General features: G+C 36.8%; 2 protein-coding genes across 9 annotated transcripts in view; one reads left to right on the forward strand and one right to left on the reverse strand.

Moving 5' to 3' along the window:
- Nucleotides 1–97: 97 nt before the first annotated feature.
- LOC109040922 (uncharacterized) lies at nucleotides 98–8,334 on the forward strand. The gene is made up of 6 exons (XM_019057052.2): nucleotides 98–522; nucleotides 1,048–1,242; nucleotides 2,159–2,740; nucleotides 3,664–3,997; nucleotides 4,529–4,921; nucleotides 6,193–8,334. The coding sequence occupies exons 1-6, from the start codon at nucleotides 341–343 to the stop codon at nucleotides 6,346–6,348; spliced, it is 1,842 nt and encodes a 613-aa protein (XP_018912597.1). The 5' UTR covers nucleotides 98–340; the 3' UTR covers nucleotides 6,349–8,334.
- A 2,318-nt stretch (nucleotides 8,335–10,652) lies between these two features.
- HisT (Histamine transporter) overlaps nucleotides 10,653–24,454 on the reverse strand; it is a 55,199-nt gene continuing 41,397 nt past the window's right edge. For 4 of the 8 annotated variants that reach the window (XM_019057097.2, XM_019057091.2, XM_019057085.2 and 1 more), the window contains 7 exons: nucleotides 23,680–23,894; nucleotides 22,140–22,364; nucleotides 17,219–17,360; nucleotides 13,850–14,052; nucleotides 12,595–12,698; nucleotides 11,819–11,929; nucleotides 10,653–10,957 (listed from right to left, as the gene is read on the reverse strand). In XM_019057097.2, coding sequence (XP_018912642.1) covers nucleotides 10,672–10,957; nucleotides 11,819–11,929; nucleotides 12,595–12,698; nucleotides 13,850–14,052; nucleotides 17,219–17,360; nucleotides 22,140–22,364; nucleotides 23,680–23,894 — 1,286 coding nt within the window. In that variant the 3' untranslated portion in view covers nucleotides 10,653–10,671. Of the gene's footprint in view, nucleotides 10,958–11,818; nucleotides 11,930–12,594; nucleotides 12,699–13,849; nucleotides 14,053–17,218; nucleotides 17,361–22,139; nucleotides 22,365–23,679; nucleotides 24,230–24,454 lie in introns of all 8 variants that reach the window. The other 4 variants (XM_072301302.1, XM_019057077.2, XM_072301300.1 and 1 more) reach the window with 1 other exon arrangement.

Raw genomic sequence — 24,454 nt, forward strand, 5'->3', positions numbered from 1 at the left:
ATGTCACGCAAATGTAATATACCTGAGCAAGTTTATCATAAAAAAAAAAAAAAAAAAACATTTTTTGCAAACCGGCAATCTAGCATGGCGGTCTCTCGAGTGGATCACTTTGTTTACATTGATAAGTTAGGTTAGGGTAATTTTGAAAAGGTTTTCCTTTGTCAGTTTATCTTTTTAAATTTCAACATGAAAAATCTTCGGAAAGTGTTCACTCCAGGAATAAAATCTGTGTAGTTTTTCCCCTTCAAATCACTGCCTTTACAAAGATTTAATTCTTCATCAACCTTAATTTTGTGTTGTCCACCCGAATGCGAAGTGCGCACTTCAGTTTCCTTATCCAATGGATCATAGGAATAGTGATCGTCTCAAGGAAGTGTTGAAAGCAACCAGTTATCAAATCACTAAGTTTGAAACCCAATCAACTGAAACATTAGATCATCTCGTAGAGTTAAAACCATTCATGGATTGGTTTACAGATTTCATCACCAATGACTCTTGCATGACTCAAGATGAACTACGCATGTATGTAATCTACACAAATACCTGCCTAATCTCCTGTAAAATTGTTTGTTTGTGTATAAGTACTCAACTTTGTTTCATCATGCATATTTTGTAAATAATTAAACATATAGGAGAAATGGCTAATGTGCTGAAGCCTACTGTGCTTCGCCCATGCCGAATAATTTTTGCATTTTTAGAGTGTGACGGACAATTTACCATCTTGATTTTGGTATTTACTTTCAATATCAAACATAAGATAGCCAATTTTCTGTTGCGCTCTGAAAATGTGCAAACTCATTAGGAGCATTTAAATTCAACTTCAGCTTCATTATGACCTGGGCAAACTTCTTCAAGTTGTTGCTGTTTCCATGCCAGGAATTAAGTCATTCCTTTTGCCAACAAAGCGCTATGTAAATTTTGCTTTCAGTTCGTAGGAAACATGTATGACTACAGATATTATTACTTATTATGTTTAAAGAACAGTTGGTAGTGCTGCTGAATATTTTGCAGGAGCCCTCTCTTTTATACTCATTTTCATGATTTCAGGTTTGAAGAATTAGAAGATGAAGAGAATATACTGTATGGAGAGGACTTAGAGAATGCCTTGGACCAGTTCTTCGAAGAACATTCTGAAGACTTTGACGATCTCATCAAAATAACTGGTATTGAATTTATGCCAGAGGAAGTCACCGAAACAGATACAGCAGTACAGCATTTAAAAAGTCTGTGGAATCTCCTTGCGTAAGTAAACATTGGATAAAAGCACAAATTTTCTTCAAAGAGTGGCTAACATTAATCTGTTGCTTATGAAAATGGCGAGACCAAAGCCACTCTCCCTTCATGGCTGGTTCGTGGTCACAGACTAGTGAATATTCACCTAGCAAGATTGGTGCATTGATGAGTGAAACAGTTGTTGCATCAACCAATAAGAGTGGCCTTCGATTGACCGAAGCTGCATGAGTGATTGGTTTAAATTGTAGTGGAGTCTCAATTTTTGGTATTTGCTCCAATTACCCGATTATCAGACAATGTTATTCACAGACTAGGTAGTTTTCAGAAGTGAAATTTTATCCTCTTTTGAAATGACTCTTATGAATTCTTGCGGCCAGTGTAATCCCTGAAAACATACTTGAACAAAGCAACTTCAATCGCTTTTTTCTCGGAACGAAGTTTTTTAATGGTAAATTTGAGATCATCATAACTTATGTTTGATTAAATTTTTTTTATTTATTTTTGTGTCAAAACTCTGAACACAATTTTTGCCATTTTTTAGTTTCCTTTGACATTAGTGGCTGTTTTTTTGTGCCAAAATATAAGTAAGTAGAATACCTCTCAAAGCAGTGTCACCACTATTTCTGTTTTGAGCTCTTGACTCCATGGTCCCTCTTCCAGTAAAGAGACAAAACGACCGTCACTGAAGGAAAGAAAGAAAACAGCGTTACCATTTATACTTTTTACTCGTCACTTCAATTTATTTTGAAATTGATATTGAAAAGTGCCAAAGTACTGAACAGTTTTTTGAGGACTGTTGTTTGCAAGTACATATTACTTATTGATTAGACTGAAACTGTTAAACTGTTGACTGTTTGTGTAAAAAGTATTGTTTTGTTTTAGTGGCTGATCCTGCTACATTGATATTTATTTTTCTGAATTGCAGGACCAAACTACAATCAATCAAAGAAAATGCTGTGGGTGTTGATCTGAGGAAGAAAGAGGTATCGAAGGAACTCAGCGAAATAGTCACAAGTTTATTGGAACTGAATAACAGTTTAAATAATATACTCAATACCCTGCACAAAACATTCAAAGATTTAAAAGAGCCATTGGTCCAGTTTGATGAGAATAATGTGAATGGACCTTATTTATCACAGCAATCTTTAACGAAGTATATGAATGAGAGCTCTAAGTTTGAAAAAAATGTATCACGTTACTTCAAATTCAAATTCAATGATCGCGCAAAATCAGATGTATCTGTTTTAGAATCTCTGATGAGCAAACTGACCTGTGCTCCGGCCCCAGAACCCTTAGACACTCTCAGTCAAGAAGAAGCATTTCCGCAGATAAAATGTAAAAAACTCGTCAGAGAACTTGAATGTGTACGAAAACATATCAAAACGAGTCGTGAAGAGAAAACTTTAGCTTCAGCTGACGAAAAAGCTTACTCTTTAGCTTTGGAGCAGATGAATACTTTGATCGAAAGTTTCAACAGCAACCTAAAAGTAACGACCTCTGAAATAAGGTAAGAGTAATGTGTAATATAAAGAAAATAAAGTTACTCAATGAAACTCACTTTAAAATGAAAAAAAAAGTAAGATGGAATGCAATGGTTTTCGTAATTACATGAAATCTAATTATTTCAATGCCTCATCTATGCCTTTACAGTTAGTGTGTTTAGCTTTTCTCCAATCATGACTGAAAATATGGTATTTAAATCTGCATGTTGCAAAGATTTGTCAACTTTGTCTTTGTTATTTTGCACACATACCAGCGGAGTGATAATTATTAATTTTGTGAGTGTGTGTGTTGATTGACTGGACAAAACATGACAAAAGCAAAATAGAGTTATGCGATTGACTGGCTTTGCTGTTTCTTGGTGATGTAATCTTTTTGTTATACCTGTATCTGGTCGCAAAATCAACTGGGTGTCGACCACGAAGGAGGCGTCTGTAGCTTGTTGATTTTCTGGCCCAACAGTAGAGAACATGTCAAGCGGAGGAAGCCAACCCTCAAGGAAGAACATTCTTCAAAATATGACATAGTAAATGATTCACACAATTGGAGGTTCGGAAATCAACTCCTGAACAAAACATTTAAAAGTATTTTCTACGCAGATAAAATGGAGTCATTTGTATTTTTGCCTTATCTAACTAATGTTAATTTAAAACATGTATATCTTGTTAAGGAGTTGATTCTCAGACTTCCCATCATGTGATTCGCTTTTTTGGTAAAATTCGAAAGTAAAAATATTTTTCCACAGCGATTTCATTTCTTGCCCAGTGGTTCAATCCTTTTTCTCTTTCTTTGGAGTTCGGTCAATTTTTTTATATTTTACCATTCCTTAAAAAAAAAACAATGTCAAACTATTATTGACGTTTGATCAAGGCATTGTCGGCTGTGATGATTTATAATTTGAATCATTGTCATCTTCTTTCTCTGTTTCAGGTACCAGAGTACTGAAAACGCTGACAAATTTGTTAATGCAAAGAAGACCGAGTCAGAATTGAAGCAATCTCTGTCTGCAAACTGTGAAACAGAAAGTACAAATGAATCTTTAAAATCTTTATCTGAAATCCAGGTCATCAAATTGAAGCGACAAGAAACCAAGCTGAACAATCTCAATAGACTGTGTGATTTCATTCAAAAGCGTCTGCATTGTGATGAGTATCTAATTTTGTTCCTTCAAAATGAACTCTTAAAAATTGAACTATTGATTCAATTTCTAGATGACACAATGAATACTGCAAGTAAAGAATGTGAAACACTTCATAATAACAGAGTAAGTCCCTCCAATTTTTCCTTATCTTCATCTGTTGTAAATTTTTTGGGAACTGAATTCATCACTTTCAGAGGAACAAAGGTAAAATAGTAGGGCACCTAAAATAGAAAACCTGATTACATCTTTCCTTTTAGAGAGATAGCATAATTTTTCTCAGTGATATTTTACACTCTTGCCCTCTCTATCTTCATTTGGTAATAATTTAATCAAAATCAACCGGAGAAAAGTGCCCATTTTCTTTTCTTCTGAGGAAGAAAGAGAAATGAACAAATTACATAATGAGCAAATTGGTAGAAGAATATAAAAAGTGGAATTTGAAAACAAGCGGGTCCAAGACCGAAATGTTAATTGTAGGAGCTGCAGGACACTGGCTCATTTTTGATACCAGAATGGTCCAATTTCCCTTTCGATACCTTTGCCATACACCTAGTTTCTTGTGGCAGAAAATTAATTATCTGTAATGTATGATTGCCCAGAAAAAGTTAATTTATATCTTTAATCGCCATCTTTATTGATCAAATATTTTTCCAGGAAGTTGTGATGAGCCAAGAAGAGTTTTTGAAGAAACAAGCAGTGCAGTTGTGCAAAGGACACCCTTTGATAAACACTTTGAACGCTCTCTACAAGCTGAAAGCTGAAGACTCAAACGACATCACCACCTTGGTTCACACAATTGAGGTTCAAAATAAAATCATTACAGATGTCAGTTACCAACTAGCACACATGTACAATCTTGGGGGATCTAATGGTAAAGATTCATTGACGTATATACGAGAGTTGACAAACAATATATTCAGCGGAAAAGCAAGGCAGCCTGTTGCAAACGTGAATAAGTCAATGGTGCCTGTTAAAGCTGCAGAAAAGCAGATAGAAAGTTTGAAAGAACTTTACAATCTTCAGAGATTCTCATTTGAAGAACACATTGTAAGTATTAAGTTTGCTTTAGTTGTCCTTTTTCACCCCCTGATCAAATATAAATTCAAGGTTGCAGAGAATCTGTTACAACCAAACTTTCTCAAGCTCCTGTGAAAAAACTGTAAAATTTTTCTAGCCTAATATACAATAAGCTGATGAAAGTGAAGAAAATGCTAACAAATACATAATGACACATAGGTATTTGAAATTTATGGCATTTCTGTCCAGGATTTAGCAGGATGCTAAGCTTGGCTCTCTGATGAGTGTGACTTATTGAGGTGTAAAAAGACCTAAAACGTTGTAGATCTCTCGGCGTGACCCCAGCCTAATATACCAACGCATCTGCCTGAGCTGAGCATTCATTATAGGGATCAAATTTTTTACTCTAATTGAAATTTTTAGGATTTTTTAGCCTTGATTTTGCCGCGGAATAATGTGAGCCCAGCACTGTTCTACCACCTTGTTATTTACTGCCTGGGCCACATTTTTGTGTTTTTTTTCTTGTTTTACGTAAGTATTTAATTTAATTTTAAAATCCAACTCATCCGGTCTGTATGTTTCATTTGATGGAAAAGTTATCCTTGGTTACTTTCAACCTCATCAGGTTTGATCTTAAGTGATAAAAAAATTAAGAGCAGGCATCAAGACATAGCATCTGAAGGTGCATTCCTCGTCGAAGTAACTTGAATTTTGTGGTCTTAGATAGTAGTCTTTTCAAGGCTGGAACTGGTGAGAGAGCGGGGAATCATCAGTGCAAGATTAGTGCAGAAAATCTGATTGCGCCAAGTATTCTATCAACAGCCCTAAGTATTTATTGGCTGAACATTCCCCAATGTAAATACGTCACAAGTTACAAATGTAGATCTATAAATTCCTTTTTCCAAATTTTATTAAACTCAAATCTCTCACTTTTTTAATTTTTTTTTAAAAATAAAACAAAAACATATTAATAACTGTTTCAGAAGCACTCTTTATTAGTAAAGATAAGCCCAGGATGGAGGAGAGAGAATCAAAACTAATTAATCCTTTTAAATGTATAATTGATAGAATTTGAGACTTCTAAAGTTTCTAAATGGGTGAATATTCTTCTTGTTCCTTTCGTTGCTTTGACTTATTTTTAACTTTTTATAAGCCTCTTAAATCATAACACATGCCATGCCTTAAGTACATTTCTTCCTCCCCCTTTATCCATTTTTTTTTTCTTCTTTTTTTCAGGTTCTACAATAATTGTCTATAGCAATTCAATTCTATCTCATAATGATTATTATTTCTCATTGCAGGATTACTTGACGCGGAAGCCACACTTGAAATTAGAGGTATCATTGTGGTCTCGCTTCCTGGTGCGGCCCATCGAATTCAAAGCATTAGGGGATGAAGCGAAAAAGAAACTTAAAAGTAAAGCATCCAGGTATGAGGCAATTACGTTCAGGAAGTAAGGTTTAAAACATTTTATTCATTCAGTTATGTTCTTATCAACGGTGACACTGTATAAATGTGTATTTCAGTTTCGCCATTTGAAAATCTCCACTCCTATTTTATTTTCTAAGAAGTGACTGAACCAACATCATGGCTTGATTTTTATATGTAGAGTATCCTTTACATCAAGAAGAAAATCACCGAAGTTTTCAAGAAATTACGTTTAGTAGGTAATTTTCCGTGCAGAAAATAGAGTATGATAGGGAGTCTGCAATGTCACAAACTGAGGTACACATTTCTGCAGTGCCACCATCGTTTTATATTCATGAGAGACATTCATGTCGTTATGCTGTGAGAAGCTTATCCATGATTTAATTGAGAAGATAATTTCCTGTCGTGCCTAAGTTCATTTTGAGTAATTTTTTCTCATTTTACCAGTGAAGAGAGTCTGCCTCTGACTAATATTTTAAGTAGGATTTTCCTAGATAATTATTTCTGAATAAATGACTCCAATCATCCACAAATTTAAGGTTGTGGCCTTACTAATTTCAGGCCTAGGAGGGCTAGAAGTCCCATGGAGCAACAACTTTCGAAAGTGAGTATTTTTTAAAGCATCCTAGCATTAGCTAAGAAAAATCTTTATCCATGTTTGTCTCTCTTTAGTTGCATAACCACTGCTATGTCTCTTCATGAAATAAGAATGTTAGCAGTGCCTCATTGCTGTGCTGGATACGCTAAGCGCCAGTTGATCATTAGCCGGATAGTTACGGCATCATAGTCATATTTTGATTAGCTCAGTCAAATGTACTGATTCTTATTCCTTATGAAGCTGTCCTCACTAATCAATCTTAGTTTCAAGCTCAATTTTAACGAGAGCCAAACTGTAAATAACTTTATTTTATATTTATTTGAATCAAGTCACGCAGAAAAAAACCGGTATGATTACATTATTTCAAGAGAAAGGGGCTTAAAGTATAAATTCTGAAACTATAAGACTTGATAGTGAAGTAAACAAAATGTTACAAGGTTGCATTAAGTTTTCCCTCGTCCTTTTTGGTGTATGATTAATACAAGTTCATTCAGAACAGCTCTTATTTCAGTTTTTTGAAAAATCAGATTCGTTTATTTCTGCCTGGCCTGGTCCATTTTTAAGTACGTGGAGTTTAAGTGTTGAAGAGCAAGTTGATGGTGAAACTGCGGAAATACGTATTTCGGTTGCAGTGTTTCAAAATCTTGACTCCTATTTTATTTCATAAAAGGAGAATGAACCAACCGTCAATCACGGATTAACATTTTCACAGAATATTTTCATTTTGAGAAGAAAAATCACTCATTTTTTCAAGAATTACGTATAGTACAAACCGAGTTGTGCATTTCTGCAGTTTCACCATTGATGTTGTCATTCTACTTATTTTTCTGTTAAAATCAGTCTTCCATCTCTAAGTTTTTGACTGAGATTCACATGTACATTTTTATCTATTATTTTTATGATTACCAATTTACTATTCCGTAGTCAATGAACTGCCAACAGTCAAGTAAATACTATGACTAAAAACTTTCAAGGCACTAAAAAACGTTTTAACCTGTTCCCACCTTCGAGGAGCTATTATTTTATGAAGAAAGATACTTCTTTTTGTGCAGTTCCTCAGTTATACTCCTTCTGAGTAATGCATTGTATTTTTTTTTTTTTTTTCATTTCCCTACTGTATTTAAAACTGACATTCACTGTCTCTGAAGAGCATGAGAATATGAACTGTAAAAATAAATTCCTTTTGTACACAAAATTTAATTTGAAAAAATATTTATTCAATTTTTTTCTATATAATTACCTAAAACTAAACTTAACATTAATGTCCTATAGGCTGAAGTATACTCGTTACTTTACTATGGTTCAAAAATCTGTAAACACAAATAGAGTAGCTAAGTTCAGAGAGTAAAATTAACAAAAAAGTTAAAGCCAATTTTTTTTTCTGAAATGGCACGAACAACTTTTTTTTTTTTTACTTCTTCAACATTCAAACTTTCTGTCATGAGTATTTTGCCTTCGTTGCTACAATAGTGTTATTTTATTGTGAAACTTCAGTTTTCTGCTCACATATTACTACTGCTTTGACTACAAGAGCCATACTTGTCTTTTAATATCAGTTGTCTTCTCACATCTAATTCAATTTTTAAAAAAGTATAATTAACAGAAATCATTTCAAATTTTCATTTGCAGTGTTCTACCCTCACCCTAAAATTTTAGGAGCTATCTTGTCTGGAAAGCTCAATTTTCAGAAGCCAAATTTACTTTTTGTACTTGCATCATGTTGCATGAAATTTTGCAACCAAAGGCACAAATGAGGAATTGCAACATGTATCGGTGGTGAAGGCTGCGGTGTTGCAAACGGTACTTTGAAATCGCTACGGCTGCTTCGAGTTTGCAAGTTTAATTAATCAACAGGGTGCGTCAACTTGTTTTGGCGCCACAATGGCTCAGCCCCCTCCACCAATTTTTTGGCGCCAAAGCCCGATTCTTGGGATCTTTTGAGGTCCAGTGCCTGGTGAAGGTGGAACACTGTTCTTTTGTACGTTTACATATTGAAAAATCACATGGGAAATATTCTAAAGCAGTACAATTAGAATTAATTGACAGCATTTTTGGTTAAGGAAAAGTTTATCTAAGAAATTTAGTGCTGCTGGTATGCTTTTTCTGTTTAAGAAAGAAACAAATGGCAGTGCATCTTGGAAGTTTTCATCTAATGAGTGTTACAACAAAAAACATAAACGAGACATTACCTTTGAAATTGACAAAAATGGAAGTCCACCTTACCAGATTAAAATAAGGTGGCTTGGTGCAAAATCTACACCGACTAGCTGCAATATTGCAGAATGTTGAAACTCATTCTTACTGAATCTGGTAAATAATTTTATTTACCATGATTCAAAATTTTGGATCTAAAATCAGTGAAAAATGATTTGAGTATTTGGGAATTTGCCCCCAATGAAATCGTTATTTTGAAAGTACAGCATTCTCTCTCTCTCTGTCTGTATTTTGCCACCTATTATAACAAACACTTCTCTCTAACAAAAGAATCGTTTGGTCCTTTGAACTTCCTAGTTCCTATGTTTGTTGAGCGCCACTTGTAATATAAAAAATTTCTCTCTGAAGAAAGATTTTTCGGTTCGTTGCGGATTTATTATAGAGAGAGTGTACTGTGCAAAATTTAGGGGAGGATACCAAGTCTTAGCCAAAGCTTAGAGTAATTCCTAGCTCTTAGTCTCAAACTCAGTAGTATCACGTGAATCACAAATCTCACGCTTCTTGAACTGTGTGGTTCCTGTGAAGTTTTTTCTTCCCTTACTTTCTTTTTCATCACATTTTCATGTTTGATAATGTAACTTTTTCAATCTGTAAATACTGCGTAAAAATGGAATGACTGCTTGAATGAATTTTAGAAAATTCTCCTCACTTTATAAAAATCTCAATTCTTAGAGGACCTTTTAAAATTTGTACAAAAATATTGGAAGAATCTTCGGCTAAGAATCGTATAATTGAAGCATGTAAATGTAACTGTGTTCAATAAACTTTATTTATGAGCAGCAGTCAAAGTTCCTTGTTCTACTTGGGAAAATTACCCCTTATCAATGAATACAAAAGATCTCTATGAACTCAATCTACTATTACCTACAAAATGTACACTGAACTATTTTAATGAATCTTAGAATTATTGCTAACCAATCAGATATTCATATTTAATTATTCATCAGAAAATCTCGTTGCCTTTATTCAGCAAATTGATCAGATGAGCAGTAAACTATGTGTAGTAAAGCAAGTTATTATTCACAACAAATAACGCATCAGTTGAAATGATCAGTTTGTTGGAGTTTTTTACCAACATGCGTTAAAAATTCAGCACAAAGCTGGAAATCTCAAACAGTGGGAAAAGCTCATATGTGCACATTTTCTTTTAATGCACGTTGGCAAAAAACTCCAACAAACTGTCTTACGACCCGTGCCTCCACTGCAATCAGTTTGTGTAAAATGATCAGTTGAATATCTTGCAGATCAGTAAATTCTTCATTATTCGTAGCACCTTATTTAGTTTAGCTTTCTTCAATCCTTTAAACTGGAAAATAAAAATACTGATGAAGGAACTTAAGCGTCTCAAAACTCACTTGGGCTGCTTTTATAGTGTGGAAGTGAAGTTTTAAGTCTCCTTGTATTTTACAACTGTACTATGTTACAAATTCCGAAAAATGAGTTTTCTTCCTAACCCTAGAATGTTTGGAGATTCAATGCATTTTCCTTGTATTATTTTGTACAAAATTACATACACATTAATTTAAATTGGAATTTTTTACTAAACTGCAGGTCGGGGTAAATTTTTCACTTGTTCAGTTTGTCGCCGCAAATCGCATTTTATAATAGTGGTCATTCCTGCCCCGACAACAAGTGCAGCGCACAAACTTAAATTAGACCAAAGGTCACCGAATGTGTTTAAAATCAGTCTTGCAAACATTGTAAAAGCAATTCCAAATATCTGAGCAGACGCATTTAACATTCCTGAAGATGTTCCTTCTGGCTCTGGGTAGGTTAGTTCTGTAGCAAATTCGAACCCAACAGGTAGATAACCAGTCATGAAGAATCTGAAACAAAATTAAAACTTTTTAAGGAGATACTCACCTCCATTTAAAATCTAGTAGTTCAACTGATCAAATTCTCGAGGTTTTTTTTTTTTATGGGTTACTTTCCATTAGTATAAACCATGCCTCTGGTCTTTCGAACTTTGAACACAGGATCAGTCCACCATTTAATAAGCGAATTGAACGAATGTTTTCCTTTGTCACTATGCTTACAACATTTCAATCGTTGAGATAGGAGTATCTCAAAAAATTTTGACAGAGCTAAAGATTTTTAGGCTACATATTTTTATCATTATAAACTCTGAAAGGTGAAATGCATAAAGTATACTTTTAAAAATTTACAAAACTATGTCAGAGGGCTCAAAATATGAACTCTGGACAAGCTTCTCACATTAGACCGATCAACCAGAGAAAGCTTTTTTCGATACACACTAAAATTTTTTCAAAAACCAATTATTCTTTTATTCTCTACGCAAGATGGCTATTTCGGCCGGGCCGCCCATCTTCAGGTGACTGAAATGGCCATCTTGCGTAGAGAATAAAACTAAAAGTCATCTAAGTATAATCGGTTTTTGAAAAAATTTTTAGTTTGTATCGAAAAAAGTGTTCATAGTACCGATAAAGTGTCAGAAAAATTGTGTAGTATGCTACAACATAACCAAAGAAAGGTTTGAAATTTTAAAATGTAGAAGAAAAAACCATGGCATTTTGGAATTCAGTGTAATCAAAGGTTTTGAATTTTAAAAATTTAAGGTAATTTATTGATACACATAATCTACCAATCCTATCATATCAAAAAATCATTTTTTGAGAGTGATGGATTGAAATATTTTTCAGAAAGACTTAAATAATTTATTTCCTCACCCAACAACTCCAGATGTGAAGTACACAACCTCCAAGTATCCACTGCCCAAGGTGAATGTAAACAAGATCATTCCAGCCAAAGAAAGGAAGTAGAGAACTAATGTTGTTTCCCTGGAAGTAAACAAAACATTTTTACTCTATTTGATACATAAGTACCCAATCAGGTGGGAGAAAAACTATATTGTCTTCACTTGGAGCAGCACTCCCAAGTGCAACAATTGCTGCAAGAGATTCAACATAAGCTTTTTCCCAACGGAGTATTCGAATAATTTTTTAAAAGATTGTTTTGGATTAGCATTAAAATTGTACCCATAAGTGAGTGTTTATGGAGAGTTTACAAAAGGTCTATTCATTCAATTTGATTATTTTTTTTCTTACTTCTTGTCGGTGAGGTATTATTTTCTTACGGCTTTATATGCACATTTCTTCAAAAATTCCTACCATGCCTGCTTTGGTTTTAATAGCATAATGATTTTGTGGATGGAATGCGTCTACATTAACATTTAAAACTCCTTCAATTTTCAAGATATACAAAACATCATGTCAGTCAAAACACTTATCCCATCATCAAACATTGCAATAAAGATAGTCAGTACAGTGTCTTACATTAAATAAGCGTAAAAAATAAAAAACAAGAAAAGTACAAGATTTCACTGGTTTTTCCTGTAAATAAAATTATGAGGCACTGTCAACTGTAAAGAATTTCCTTGTGTAAAATTTTGAAACTTATAAATGTGGCTCAGTAAGTAATTGTAAGGAAACGTATTGACGCTTACTTAAATTTATGAGTTCTATCCAAAATTATGCCACATAGAATAGATCCCACCATTCCAGCTATCACAATTACAAGTCCAATTTGACCTGCATCTTGCTGTCGACCCTGGAAAAAGATCAAAGAGACAGTAGAATAGGTGTTCATATTTCGTAGTAGTGTCGAGAAATATCTCTTGATAAAATATTTCTTTTTAAGAAAGGTCACTAATATTCCGTCTTGAAATTTTTAGGTTACATTAATTTAAGGGCAAATAAAATTATCTGAAGAATTGAAAGGGAAAAATTCAAAAGTCTTCCAGAACAATGTATTTTATTAGAAGAAAGTCGGCATCACCCATGTAAAATTTTTTTTTTTTTTTTTTTTTTTTTTTTTTTTTTTGAGGACAGTAGGTACCCTCCAAGAGTTGCACACTTGCTTACATTGCCTCAATTGAAGTCATTTCTTTTTCTTTCGACGAGAAAACAATAGAAAGTAAAGAAGCAGATATTTTTCTTTAAAGTGTAATAAAAATCTAAAAGAATAAAATAGGTGAAAAAATGTAGCTTTAAAAGAACAGTAGCCACAAAAAAATGAAACGTTTCATTCAAGACTCCAAAAGTTGCACGCTTGCTGACACTGCCTCAATTGAATTCATTTCTCTTTCTTGTAACGAGAAAAAAATAAAAAGTAAAGAAGCAGACATTTTTCTTTGAAGTGCAATAAAATCTGAAAGAATAAAATAGGTGAAAAAAAGTAGCTTCAAAAGAACACTGGCCACAAAAGAAAAAACCGTCTTATTCACCAAAGCTGGGCCTTGTAGGTGGTGTCAGCTTTTTTGAAATAGAATTTACTGACAAAAATTCTGATCATAATTCCTAAAAAAAGGTATTGCGTTCGGTGTGGTTGGATCTAAAAAAAACTTACTACTACTTCCTTACATTTATTTTACGTAAATAAGTAAGTTTTTAGGGAACAATAATATGGATTGCATTTTGCAAAAAGGAACCAGGAGCTTTGCAATGTTGCTAAGATTGTGCAACTTCATTCATTGCAATATAACTATTAAAATCCTGAAAAATATGAAATTTACATGGTAATTTGTGTCTTAAATTTACAATTTTCAGCGAGTAAAATAGAAACTGTTTATAGATAATCAGGTCACCCTTCAAAGACAAAAGAAGTTGCACAATCTTAGCAGTATTGCAATGCTCCTGGCTCCTTTTTGCAAAATGCAATCCATATGTAATGTAATGAAAATATGAGGTTTAAAAAATTACCGGGAAATATCCTAGTATGACGTCATTCAGTAAAGTAGAGATTGCATAGAAAACTCCAACATTTATTCCATACGAGAATAGGAGCAGAACATATGCTGGGTTCATGAACAGTCTTTTTATTGAACTGCCAAATCCTGAAGGCTCACATGCTCTTTGCGCCGCCTGAGCAGGGCTTGGTGGGAGCTCTGGAGCATCCTTGAAAACTGAAATAGTTTTAAGAAGAAAAGGAAGATTGTAGACAAATAAGAAGAGGCCGTTTCAAATGACTTTTCCTTTTTCGCTGTAGGTATGCGCGGTGTACGACAGTGGCGTAACTACCATACCTGCCGCCACCGCCGGGGGGGGGGCGCAGCGATGTGAGAGGCGCCAAATTTTGGGAAAAGAAAACGGAAAAAAGAAGGAGGAAAAGAAAAAGAAAGAAAGAAAAGAAAGAAGGAAGAGAAGAAGGGAGAGAGAGAGGCAGAAAAGATGTAGAAAGAGGAAAGCAAGGAGAACAAGTATACTTAACATAAAAAAAATTTGATCTTACAAACATTTCATGTGAGTTTCACATATTTTCATACCCTGGTAAAAATTGGCGATAGGAGCTGCGTTTCAAAATACCATAGGAGTTCTCATAGCCGACTGAAGAAGGCGATAGAAAATCATATAGTTGGCTGTACATACAAAGTGGAAAAAATCATACGGCCGGGCTACACGAAGCGATAAAAAATTATACAGCCGGGCTATACCCAAAGTTCCTATCGCCGGGCTTTACACTTTATCGCCTGGCTATTGCTTTTTCGCCATCGGCTATAAAAGGCTATAAGAAATTGTGTAGAAATTCGTGTGCTTTGTAAATCCTTAAGTTTGTGCGGAATCACCTTAATATTTACAAAACGCACATTATTATTTGTTTTCATCAATTAAAATGAAAATAATCCATACAGAGTGTGCAAACATTTCAAAGTCACGAGTTGAGAAACGCTGACTCCACGAGATTAAATATTAGAGCCTAACACAAAGCGGAGTGACGCGGCGGCGCACTGGCGCCTACAAACCTAACAGGGATACTTCACGCATTGCGCAATGCGTGAAGTATCCCTGTTAGGTTTGTAGGCGCCAATGCGCGTTTCGCGCTGGCTGCCCGCCCGCCGCGCTTCGCCACAGCGTACCACGGCGCCTGAAGCAACTATTTCACACCAGAGGTATTGCACAGTATTATACGAAATTGAAGGCGCTCAAACATATCAGAAATGGCAGGCATCCTTCAAAAGTACGGAGCTTTCCTCGCAAAATAAATCAAGATACTACGGCCCAAAAAGAGGGCGGTAGTCCAAAAACTCACCAAGTCCTAGAGTATCCGTAATTAGTAACTTTTAGCATACACTTTATCGCCAGGCTGTCGCTTAATCGCCATCGGCTATAAAAGGCTATAAAAAATTGTGTTGCCGGCTATAGAAGCTATTGGAAATCTTACAGCCGGCTGTAGGTCTATGGTATTTTGGAACACAGATTCTACTGCCAATTTTTACCAGGGTACTTTTTTGGGACTTGAATTTCCACTTCAATTTTCTTTCTATTTTCAAAGCGATATCTTCATTTCCTCCAATTTATTCAGATCTGAATGACTAGACGGGCAAGGGGAGGGGGGGACGCCGCTCAAAACTTCTGATATGAAAGGGCGTATAGCCTCAAATCGGCGGGGGCGCGCGAAGATTTCTAGTTACGCCACTGGTGTACGGAATTTTGTATTCTGCGCGCATGATACGAAACATGAGAAGATATCTGAGACGGGCTCTATGGATGAGAAATAGGTAACTAATGATTAAAATTGAAAAATGAATGATCTTAACTTAATTTCGAGCACTTAAATAGCAGCGAGCTGGGCCTGCCTCGGTCTATTATGTGACGGCGAGAATCTGCGATTTTTTATCACAACATACTATAATACCGTGAAAAAAAAGGGAACATCTGAATGTTCCCAAATTGACAGAAAAATTTCAGTAAAGCACTCGACATATGGACGAGCAAGTCTGCGGGTATTAATGCTGTCATACGAGCACATAGACTCTAATTTTTCGGAAATTCCTCCAGTCATAGGAATAAACAGTTGTCATTTGCAGCCTGCGAATTCAGCGCTGAAATCTGAAAAATTGCAGTTGACATAACGCTGCCAATCGAAGTTTCTCATCTACGATCAGTCCGACAATAGGTACAGTAAGTTCATTTGTTACAGTTCCTATGTAGAGTCTACGAAAAATAAATTTCCGCACTTCTAGACTAAGACAGAGGATCTGCCATCTTGACCCTTGCATTTACATAACGTGTGAAAGTGTTGTCAGATGACCTGTTGTCGCGGACTAGAAGTGCGTAAACCTATTTGTCGTGGACTCTGTACTTCAACTTTTCCTTTTTTTCTTTTTTCCCCCTTTTTTAACACATTTTTACGTGCTTCTTGTCTGCCTATCGATTTCAGCAAAACACTTCATTCTACCGTTGATAAGCACATGGCCGGATTAAGGAGTCGGCCACATGGACCGCGTTGCATGGCGGCAAAATTAGGGGGCGGCAAATTTTGCAATTTTTTTAAATGCGGTACAAAAAAATCGGATTCAGAATAAAATTAGCAACAATAAATGGTGACAAAATCTCTCATTTCCTGAGAGTTCATTAATTTCTAATTTTGTCGTATTTCGGTGATACAAAAGACTGCGCACCTTTAATTAGTTGAGTTAAGAGAGAAACCAAACACGTAATTTGGCCTGGAGCGCGCGCGGCGCAAAGAGAAATGATGACGATGAGGACTTGAGATGAAAAGGAGAAGCCCTCGACGCGGCGGTCGGCATGTAACACGCATTAGCGCCTACGAGACTGCATGAATACTTCACGCATTGCGTCAAACACAGTACGGTCAACAGCGGTCGGCGCGGCGTGAAACGCACAGTGCCTACAAGACTACATGAATACTTCACGCATTGCGTCAAACACAGTGTGGTCAGTGCGGCACGCCGGTGGCGGAAGTTAAAATTATTAAACCACATTTATGTTTGTTCTTTCCTAATTTTTTAGTTCATTTCTTACAAATGAAAGGCCTTGTCTCCACAGAGACAGGTTTACGGAACTGAACTTTCGCGCGAAGTTCCGTGAACTTTTGCTAGTGGTGTTGACAGGGCTTACGCAAAAAATGTGTCCAACACGAGTGAACGGCTGAACGCGTCTTATGCACCCTTCTCCCTCCGGCACGTTCACTTGATGGTTTTTATTGATGTTTCAAAATGAATGAGAAGAGGGCGGTAAAATACAGGCGGCCTATGGGCGGCAAGTAGGTACCTAAATACGGCCATGGATAAGCATGATATTTATAGTTATGAGAATAGCAATACTTACATATTAGCAGGAGAACAAGGAGGATCCCTGTAAACGCAGCGACGATGTTGAACATGAGTTGAAGACGGGCCCCGACAACATCAGGATTTTCACTTGGCGCCACAATCGTAGGCGGGAACAGGAAACCTGCAGCAATACCTACCTTCAAACAGCAAAAGCGATCGAGTACTTAATAAACTTGTTCAAACTTAGCACCCCAAGTAGCAGTGATCGCGATAAATAGCGATTTTATCGGTTTATTATCGCGATTTTATCGGTGGAAATTTATCGCAATATTCTCGAATGAAAAATTGCAATTTATGGCGATTAAATCGCTATGCATCGTAATTTTTGGTTCGATAAAATCGCGATCAATTTTTGTCGATAAAATCGACATTAAATCGCCATAAATCGCGATTTTTGTTTCGATAATATCGCGATTAACTGTCGGGCAATAAAATCGCGACTATATTGCAACAAGATCTAGGATAATCGCTCAGATGTCGATGATCCTAGAGATTTTATCGCCGATAAAATCGCAATGTATCGCGATTTTTCCGTTGAATAATGCTACTTGGGACGCTCGTTTTCAAAATATTTCAACTCTTGCATAGCCTGAACAAATCTTTCTATCATATGCAAATCAAAAAATATTTTCCCGGTAGTGGCTACGCTAAGTACGAAAATAGCTTTTTATTGTGTCTTTAGTCGTTGAAAAAAAAATAAATAAATAAAAATAGCAGGACATTTTTAATAAAGCAAGAGAAACGACAAATTATGTCAGAAGTAACATTATTTAACCGCTGCAGCTATGAATATGAATAAACCTATTGAACGGGACCAAAATGCTGCGAGCAACTATTGCTGCTCTTAAGTCGCTCAAGTTGCCTATCGAGAAATTGAAGGAGAACTGATCGGAACGAGTAAGAGACAGTATGAGCGAAGTACTAAGCCGCTATACTATGTGAACTGATCAAGCGGTCGTGGTCGAAATGCTGCGAGCAACTACTAGTACTCCAAGGCCGCTCACATTGCCTATCGAGAAATTGAAGGCGAACTGATCGGGATGAGTAAGAAACATCGGAGTGAAGTATCAAGTCACTGCAGCTATGAAAGGACCAAATGAACATGACCGCGAGAGACTTTTACTGCTCAAAGGCTGCTCACATTACCTATCAAGATATTGAAGGCGAATTGCGTATCAAATACTCGTCATTTAGAATTCAATTTTACAAATGGATGTATTTCTATCAAACGGACCTAAGCGCCATAGGGTGAGGAAGGTAGAGGGAGGCTTGGATTGGCGGCGGAATCGGGCGTCCGGCTTATACCGTCCTAAACTCGCAGTGCTTTTCCATGGCGCTTAGGTCCGTTTGACAGAACGCGCTATCCGGATTCTAAATTCCTCAAAAGGAACTCAAATTGGCGCTTAGTTCCGTTTGATAGAAATACGTCCAAATGTGTCAAAGAGTGAATTTTAAAAGAGCACAATCGCCCTTAAAATTACTTATTGTTAGGTATTTTACAACAAGAAAAGAAAAGGACCTGTGTGTTTAATCAATACATAAGTAAATTGCATACATCGTACAGCACCTCTTAGCATCTGACTGACGCATCAGGAACATATTTGAATGAAAATAATCATATTTTGAAGTTAGAAAGAGAATATACGGCCAGTTCGCCGCTTGCCCCTAGCTATCCTACTCGCTTATGGACGGGTGCAAGAAATGAGATGTAAGTGGTTCTTAACTTCAGCTCGAAGCGCCTTGTTGACTTGTTGCGCCTTCCGGATACATGACGATTAAATTGGATAAATGGACATTGAGCCAATAAATTTGTCATGATGGTGACAGCGAGGCTGCCATGTCACGGCTCAGTGGCCAAGATTTTAACGGTGTGCTACACGGGATGAATGCCACCCCTTTCAAAAGGCTCCAACTTGAGACCGGTCGAGAGACCCGTCTTCAGTCTTAGTTCAATTAAATTGCAGCGTTTTAAGAATCTTACGAACACAATCAATTAAAATTTTAAAATTTGAATTGATTGACCTTGCTTGTGCGGAAACTTCGCTCCCTCAATTCAAAATTGTCTTACGAACCACTTTTTCACCAAAAGCGTACGCAATTTTTCTAATGATCTTTCCCAGTCTGTTACTTTACACCTCAAACTTTATCAATATTCAAATTGAATTAAGGTAGGTGCCTGTTTATAATGGCACGTTCCCGCATTTGGGACTGAAAAGTAACGATTGCTTTATCACTATTTAACGGCCCCCAAAATATTGACGAAAACGAACTGATGTGACGTCATTTCCGGTTCATATAACTGCAACACCTTCCTAAGTAGCATTTCTCAACGGGAAAATCGCAATATATTGCAATTTTATCGGCGATAAAATCGCCAGGATCATCAAATCTGAGCAAATATCCTCGATCTTATCACCCGACAATTTATCGCGATATTTTCGAAATAAAAATCGCGATAAATGGCGATTTAATCTCGATTTTTATCGACGAAAATTGATCACGATTTTATCGAACCAAAAATTGCGATGTGTAGCGATTTAATCGCCATACATCGCAATTTTTAATGCGATAATATCTCGATATATTGTCACCGATACAATCGCGATAACCAACCGATACAATCGCTATTTATCGCAATCACTGCTACTTGGGTTGAGATACTCACGAAAATATTGATATTATAACTACCCAAGTAGCATTGTCATCTACTTTCTAGGTGGCGCTCATCAAGAAAATGTCTACTTTCTAGATAGAGCAATTTTCTTGAAAGTAAATAGGTATAAAGTAGATCCAGAAAATAGACACAAGAAAATAGAGAGGAAATACATTTTTTCCTTGCATTTTCTTAAAAGAAAACATTAAGAAATTGGCTAAAAAATAATTCTACTTTCAATAAATTTTCTATCTTTTTTCCAAAAGGGATGTTGACAGAAAGTAGACCTATGAAATAGATCTATTTTCTTTGATCAGACTTTTGACTCGCAATGTTTTTTCTTTCTATTTTCTGGATAACTCTCGTTCTCTTTGTTTTTTCCAGAAATTTTCTTTTTTTTTCTAGAAACAAATTCTATTTTGCTACTTGGGTAGGGCTAGCGAGTGGAGGGTTACTATATGCCACTGCTCCTCAGACGAGGGATATGACACCGGTCATTATATTGCATCGTCAGGCAATCACGCATGGTCACTCCCTGTGCCAGAGGTGCCAGATGGCACGAAAATATCGTGATTCCTTACACAACCGTTGGGATTTTTACCACACACTCCTATTACGATGATCAGCAGGCAACATGTGCATCAACGCTCAACGTGTGCATCAATTGTTTCCACTTCAACCGTTGACCCTATTCCAGTTGCAGGGATCGCGGTTGCGGGACCTTTTCATATATGTATATATATGGTTTAATTAAACTGCAAGCGTCACTTGGAAATTGTTTCTTCCGTTATCGAGTCGCCTGCATTAGCTCCGCTTATCCTCAATCGGATTTAATCCGACGAGGTAGTCCTTTGCCTCTCGCCCTCCCCTACAATTTGGCCCGAGATTTATGCATTTCCTTGACAGAGAATTACGCAGAATTCCTAATTGGTCCGCTATTGCAATCAGGGGGAGGGGGGCGGGTGAGTATTACGAAAGACACTTTTCCCGCTTTTTCAGGGCCGGATTAACATTTTCAGCGCCCCGGGCTGAACTTTGGCGCTCCAAGTAGGTGTTGTCATAAGAGAGGTGGGTGTCTGGGATAAAAGCCGTCCGCTCCTCTTGACCAGAAGGAAAATATTAGATGATAAAAAAAATTGTTCAAATTTTTCCTCTAAAAAAAAAAACAAAAAAACACGATATCACAAAATGTAGGGGTGCCCGATTGCGACCAGTTTGACGCCAAAAAGCTGGTTTTGAAAAGTGAGAAGCGACAAAAAATCCGAAAAATTATACAATCGTTTCAAAATTCTTAAAAATTTTGCGCCCCTTTTTAGGCTACATGCCTTTATAGCCTGGGGACAAATTCGGCCCTACATTTTTACTGCCCCCTATTAATGCGTCTGATTCACTTATAAGGACCTCCTTGAATGATGCTGGACCATCTCCTCTCCACTCTTCACGATGTGTTCTGTTTCAGGCCTCTCATAAATTAGGACATCCTGGAGTTCGGAATTTTAGACATCCTCTCACATAACAGGTCTTTAACTCCCCCCCCCCCCCCCCATACAACATTACGCCACGTAATGCTAAACAGTCCTTTTTGCGGTGAGGCATCAGAATATTTTATCCGTTTACTCTCAAACAAATGAAAAAAGTTGCGTGACGTCAAACAGTGTTGGAACCCTCATTCTTAGAGCGTTAAATAATGTTTGGGTGGCCGGTGGCCCTTTTTGGGTCTAAAAAATTATTATATCATGTACCATTATATTCATATTATAATACGATGCAGTCTTAATTTTTCCCCCACCATTTCGGTCCCATTTTCATTTAGTTCCTCACACGGGGGGAGGGGGGGTTGGGGGTAAGACCCCCCTTTCCTACATTTCAGCGTTGACATATTCTTATGGCTATTAAGGTCAATTTTAATGACTTTCAAGGTAGGTAAGTTTCGAAATTTGTAGCAGTTTAACTTTCCTTCCCTGAGCAAATTTCAACCCCTCTCAACAAGTTGAAATGACAACCTTGTTCCTCACGAAAATATAAACTCAGGACACTCACTTTTCTTATAACCAAACCCTACAATTTGAAGGTGAAACATGAAAGACATTGGTGAAGCATGAATAATCGGCTAAGGATATTTTCTCATCTTATGCTATGGTAAAGGATCGATCACTAGGGGGTTCTTTGCGAACACCCTGATGATCGATACTTTTCCATAGGTTTAAATGGCAGATCGACCGATTTATCGCAAAACACGTTATGCTACTGATGGAAGACTGACCTGGTTGCCGAAAACTCCGATGGAGCATGCCAGTGACACCTCGGAGGGTCCAAACCACACAGCGGCGAGCCTTGCTGGAACGCTGAGGATGAACACTTGAGAGATGGCTACGATGGTCTGTCCAATGAAGGTCACGTAAAATAATGTGGGGTGCACTGAGAACAGTTTCACTATGGACCCAAAGCAGGTCCCGAATGCACCCAAAAGTACAGCTTTCCTCAGTCCCTGAAATTGGTCGTATTTTGTGAGATCGTGGATTATTTTAAAAATATAAACTCACTTTCGAAGAATATTGACTTATCGATTGCTGAAGTGCAAAATTACGTGTCTCCATTGTGATGTTTCAAAATTTTCGCTCCTATCTTATTTTTTTAGAGAGAAACTAACTATCTTCATGCATTGAAGTTGCACAGAATATTCTTCGAACAGAGGGGAAAATCAAGAAAATTATCAGAAAATTATGTTGAATAGTTTTCCAAAGAAAAAATATTGTCGGACAGGAAATCTACAACGTCGCAAACGGAGCTACGTGGTTTTGCACTTTGATCATCGATGTGTGATTAGCGGTTGAGACATCTATCGTGGTATCTGAAATTTTTGAACTTTTCAGTACCTATCAAAATTTTCGTGGAAAACTTTTCCATGTACTGTTGTACACTCTTGAATCAGTAACTCAAAGATTTTTAAGTGGACTGGAGATCCTTTGCCCGTGAATCACGTAGAATAGGAAATACCGAGGGTGATACCGTGGGTGATACTGAGGGTGATGGGGCACCTGCCATTAGATTTTGTCGAGACGTATAAATCTTAATCGGTCATCAACCAATGAGAACGGTTGATGAGACTACAGCAAGGAGTTGACACTATTTCTCTCTGCACATGACTTTGCAATGGTTTCAGCTGGACCTGCGGTTGCTTGCTATTGACAAGAAAAAATAATCTTGATTCAATCAGACTTTTGCTTAAAGCAAAAGGAAATTCACTCAAATTAAGAGGCTTGGTTCTTGATTTAAGCAAAAATCCGATTGAATCAAGAGTTTTTTTTCTTGCCGATGTTTTTAAGAGCCTGGACTCTAGATCCAATGTGTTTTTTTCCCCGCAGTGTCTTTGAGGCTGCTTACAACACCTGCATCCCAAGTAACACACCGCAACGAATGAAAATGTTGAAATAAAATTTCGTTTTGTTGCATTAAAATTGAAATTTTTTAACCATAAAATTGCAATATTTTTACATAATTTGGTCAATAAATAACAATTTTAAACAATCGACAGAAGAAGTTCTATGCGTCAAAAAGACAGGCAATATGCAATACAACTGCAACTGATTTCAATTTTATTGCAATAAATTTCAATAAGCCGGACGCCTTCAATCAGTAGATATGCAACATACACAGCACTCCGATGCAGTAACACTAATTTTACCATGCAATTGCAATTTACTGTAATCTGTGTTACTTGTGATACAAAACTCTCTTGAGGCTTTTGGTAAAGAAAAAAAAAAAAAAAAAAAAAAAAAAAAAAAATCCGAGTGTTTACTCACCAATTTATCAAGGGCCCAAGAGCCAGGGAATATGAGAATGATGTAGGTAAACATGTAGATGACGGAGGTGAGATCGACTGCGAAGTTGGAGACCGAGTAGTACTTGGTGACGACATCGGCGATGATGGAGTACTGGATCCATTGCATCCCATTGGCCATCGAGTAAAGCACGAACAGGAACAGGATGAGCCATCTGATCCGGTAGACTCGACATTCTGAAATTTTAGATTTGACAGGATTTACAGACTTTACTACTGATCCCGGTTTTCCGGCGCCTTTTTCCAACTCGACGCACAAAGTTGCCGAATTTTTATTCGCCATCGCACTAGCCCTTCGGCGTGGGTCACTCACTGTAACCTTACTTCAAAGTATAAAACAGTCATCGTTCGCTGTTGACATGGTCAAGTTCAGCTTCTCCACGAGATGCACTATAGATGCGCCAAATATGTCCCACCACATCGTTGTTGATACCAGTATTCTTGGCATCGGTTATCTAGACTTTCGAGTTTTTTTTTAATAGGAATTTTGCATTGAAACGGCGTTTCTTCACCTGAAAGTCGGATAGGAGTTTTGGAATATGTCAGAGGTTTTCATTTGACAGACTTATTAGTGCAACGCTACCATGTAAATGCGTTCTTTGAGACGTTTTCAGGAATCGAAAGTAGATAGGTACGTGCATCTTTTAAATTGAATAATCCTTAAAGCCGCTCAGTATTCCCGCCCGTTGGAGGTACCTACTTTCTGGCACATCGTTTCTTCATGTATGAATACTTGC

Source organism: Bemisia tabaci, chromosome 6 (assembly GCF_918797505.1).
Source record: "Bemisia tabaci chromosome 6, PGI_BMITA_v3".
Lineage (NCBI taxonomy): Eukaryota > Metazoa > Arthropoda > Insecta > Hemiptera > Aleyrodidae > Bemisia > Bemisia tabaci.